Genomic DNA, 4005 nt, shown 5'->3' with positions numbered 1-4005 from the left:
AAGAATGGATAAAGCAAACATATGTTACTAAGTTTTTGCACTATAAAGTGCAGAACACTCAGAAATACATAACAAGGAGTGCAATGAAGGTGCCTCTGCTTCCTCCCAGGGTAACCAGGTGGGAATTTCCGCACAGTGTTCATGGGTGCCCCAGTGAAGTTTGGCAGCCTCCTCAGACTACAACCAGGATGGCAAGCATCTGGAAGCCATAGCTGTTACTCATTTTTTACTAAAAAGAGAATTCCCTGGAGTATTAGTGAGTTTATTAACAACTGCCATATTTAAATGTCCGCAGAGACAGCTGCCAAAGCCAGGACAACCCTGGGAAAAGTGCAGGGAGAAGAAAGTACTGGGGTGCCACACTCCAAAAGTTAGATGCAATTTTCCTAACAGCTTGAAAAGGCCAAACCGCTAACGGTACAGGAGAAAGCCTGCAAAGCTTCCCTCAGGCTACTTCTGCCCAGCACCCTGCACAGGGAGACCTCAGCAGTGCCTCGTCAACTGTCACCCATTTCTGCATGAACAAAACTGACCTGTGATGTTGAGAATGTTGTCGGCAATGCCAGTTGGTGTCACAGTGCCCTGGGTCGTTTCCCCTTGCAGAATGGTCATCATGGTCTCCAGCTTGTTCAAGGTCCTTGTCAGGCATGACTTGCAAACCAGCTCCTTGCTCACCACCTGCAAAGGGAAACAGTTTGATTCAGTAGGAACACTCCCAGGGAAAGATGAAGGCAAGTATAGGCAAGTTCAGCTGGCTCAGTCCTGCAAAGATCTGAGCATATTTGTTCAAACACCATTTGCACTCTCAAAGTCACCCCTGCTCTTTCCAGCCCCAGGGAGGTGACTGCAGAGACCATGGCTGCTCTGCTCACACTGAGAGATGCCAAGAAGTTGTTGGTGTCTCCAGGACTCTTCCATCCACCTCCCCTCACGTTACAATCTGCCAGCGTACAGGCAGGCATGCCAGGAGTCTGATGGAGCATGCATTAGGGCTGGAAAGAGCAATAAAGGGCAGCATATTCAAGTTCCCCGGAGTTCGCTTGTAAGGACCAAGCACACCTCCTGCTGTTGCATCTCATGAGCACCCCTTCGGGGCCATACACTATTCCTACAGAAATCAACCAGAGGGAGTTGGGTAGGATTCCTGCACCCACTCCGCTATCTTCAATGGAAGCAGGATTTAGCCCTTACTGAATCTATTTCAGTGTCCAAATACTCCTGAAAGCTGTGGGAGGGATCCTGCCACTCAGGCATGATGGATGTCCTTCCCTCTGCTCCCAGATGTGTCCAAGAAACAGAATGTTCTAGCCATGGCCTGGAGCGCCCAGCACTCTTGAGGGATGGATGGGAGGGACTGAGGCAACACATGGAAGCTGTTACCACAACCCCGTTCCTAGCTCTTATTCATCTTTTTTCTTTTAATCATCATAGGATTCAGACGTGATTCACCATATGTTTTGGTGAAGAATCAAAACAGCATCTGCAGGTCTAGAATTCCCCCTTTTCTGCTTTTATTTGTAAGCGATGAGAAGCGAGGACATACTATGTAAATTGGAGTCCACAAGGCACAGTCAGGTATCAAGGAGGTGGCGAAGAAAAAGGGTTATGGGGAGGAACCACCCAAGGAGCTACTGCTTAGGAAGGAGAACCTACTAAGACGACTGAGATTCTTTTTTTTCCCCTCCAGGAGAAATGAATTTTGATTTTTCCTCTCCCCTGTAGGTAAAATCAAAAAAGTATCAGCACTGATTGACACTTCTACAGGAAGGGGAATGTGTGAACTCCACACTAGTCTCAACCACTTGGGAAATTCTAGATTACTGTTTTTCTAAGCTTTTCATTCCAATCCAGAGCACAAACTAATCCTGGAACTTTTCCCATGGAACAAAAATTCTATTTCTAGACCTAAGCTTCCACAGTGAGATCAAGTCGCAAGGCAAGAGCACGTGGGAGAGACAGAAACAAACCAATCCAGCATCGGAATGGGATGTGCCGAACCCCAAATCCCTGAACAAAGATGAACAGAAAGAAGGGATTTTTGAGGTTTACAGACTCTGAAGCAGAGAAAGGAGCAGCAGAATAGGGACTCGGTGGGTGGGATGCAGTAGTCTGTCCATCATTTCAACGACAGCCTCTTCCCGCTGAGCGAGGTTGCTGACCTGGCTGGGGAGGCGATGGGCAGCCAAGGCCAGGGTACCTGACTCCAGTCCTGAAAGCAAAGATTTGGGAGGGCGGGGAGGAAGAGCATGCCAGAGCCGACTGGCTGACCACCAAACCCCAAGCACATTATATAACTGGGCTCTCTTCCCTTTGCCCATCTGACAAAACACAGAAAGCCATTCCTAAATCCACCAGGCAGCAGCCCCAGCACAGGGGAGCAGAAACTGCGAGCTGGCTGGGGAACACAGCGCTTCCAGTCAGCAGCGGAGCGGAGCAGTGTTTCTAATCTTGTACGGTAGAAATAGGGCTGGAAGGAACGTCAGTCCTTGGCGCCGTCCCCTGGCTCAAGGCAGGTCCGGCTCTACTTGTGTTACTCCTGATGGGAGTCCAAGCCTGTCCTCAGAGATTCTGCAACTCCCCCAGCAATTTATTCTAGTGCTTCTTCAGTCTGTCGAGGCCTGTCCTACAGCCTCCATCTGCAAGTGAAGGAACCTACTTGCCAGCAAGCTGCCACACCAGGGCTGGTACAAGAGAAGAAGCACAGAGTTCTTAGGTGCTGTCTTCCAGCACATGAATACATCATCTTATCCACGCCTGCTAGATAGGTGGCACGGCGAGGGGCAAAGCTGACAACACTTAGGACATCACCACAGAAACCCTAATGATGTCAACGAGTATACCTGTCCTCCCTGTGTGGTATGTGTGTGTGAGAGAGAGACAGGGAAGCAGAACAGGAATTGAAGAGCATCTAAGCTGCACCCGGAAGAGCAGGAGGCTGGAGGCGGCGATGGGGAACATACCGTGCACTGCGCCAAGGCAGCTGAGATCTGCTGGATGTCATCAACTGTGTTCACGTTCAGCGAGTTCAGGGTTTCTGTGATATTGTTGCGAGTCCAGGTCCGGAGTTCAAATTCATTCCCAGTCTCAGGTTCCAGAAGCATGGACCGCTCGTACTGGGGGGGAGAAAAGCAGGTAGAGTGAGGAAATGCATCAGGTTGTTTCAGGATGATGAGCTGTGCTGAAGTCACCTCTTCCCTGCACTCTGTATCTCCCTGCCTGTGCTCCTCCCCAGAGGGTGATCTAATAAGCTGGTTTTTTCAGTAGAACTTCCTCAATTTCACTTGTGGTCTCCAAGCAATTATCTTAACAGCCTTGCACTTGACAGTTAAGTATTACACCAGTGTGCAGCCCTTATCCAGCTACGCACAGTGCGTGTGCTCAGGGGGATCACCCCTGCCTGGCTTCCAGGCATGCAACAGGCTTTTATCAGGGAGGGAAGCATGAGTACAGACCAGAATTCCCGCCCTGCCTACAGAGATGCACGTGGAGGGACTGGGCCCTACTTTAGGTAGGTGTGAAAGTGAATGCTGCCAGGAGGATGATGCTCCTGCACTGTGGATTAAGAGCCTTGTACGCGGCCAGAAGATCCTTCTACCTGCACTAGCTCAGCAGGCAGAACAAGGAGGTCTCCTTAGCACCCAGACCAGCACCTGAGCAGCTACAGGGAGTTTCCAGCCCTGCTGAGTTGAGTGGGGTGGCTGGCTCAGGGGAAGCAGGAAGGAGGTGGGGGAATTTGGGCTAAGATTTGTTTATAAATTCAGTGTTTAGACTTGAGGTTGGCAGTAAAGAGGAAAAACTATCCGAATATGAGGGCAAAAAAGCAGGCTGCATGGGAGACACCCAGGCCACTGCCTTCTCTGGAACCTCTGTTTTATTTTGCAGCCCCTCTGCTTTCCCTGGTCATTGTGTGTCTGGAGCTTGTTACTCTTTTTGATGCATGAAAATAGCTTCAGCCCAGCTCCCAGCATGCACGTATGCTGATTTACATGAAAAACTGTAGCATTA

At 49.8% G+C, this 4005-nt stretch overlaps 1 protein-coding gene across 1 annotated transcript in view; it reads right to left on the bottom strand.

Moving 5' to 3' along the window:
- Positions 1-4005, bottom strand: part of PKD1 (polycystic kidney disease 1 (autosomal dominant)) — a 54523-nt gene that overhangs the window by 19547 nt on the left and 30971 nt on the right. Inside the window, exons 22-23 of the mRNA XM_009329398.1 lie at positions 2961-3113; positions 534-678 (exon numbers count right to left, since the gene is read on the bottom strand). Of these exons, the coding sequence (XP_009327673.1) occupies positions 534-678; positions 2961-3113 (298 nt within the window). The remainder of the gene's footprint in view (positions 1-533; positions 679-2960; positions 3114-4005) is intronic.

The sequence above is a fragment of the Pygoscelis adeliae genome, unplaced genomic scaffold (assembly GCF_000699105.1).
Source record: "Pygoscelis adeliae isolate BGI_AS28 unplaced genomic scaffold, ASM69910v1 Scaffold467, whole genome shotgun sequence".
Lineage (NCBI taxonomy): Eukaryota > Metazoa > Chordata > Aves > Sphenisciformes > Spheniscidae > Pygoscelis > Pygoscelis adeliae.
Note: the sequence above shows the minus strand (reverse complement) of the source record. Positions and strands in the feature narration are given on the sequence as shown.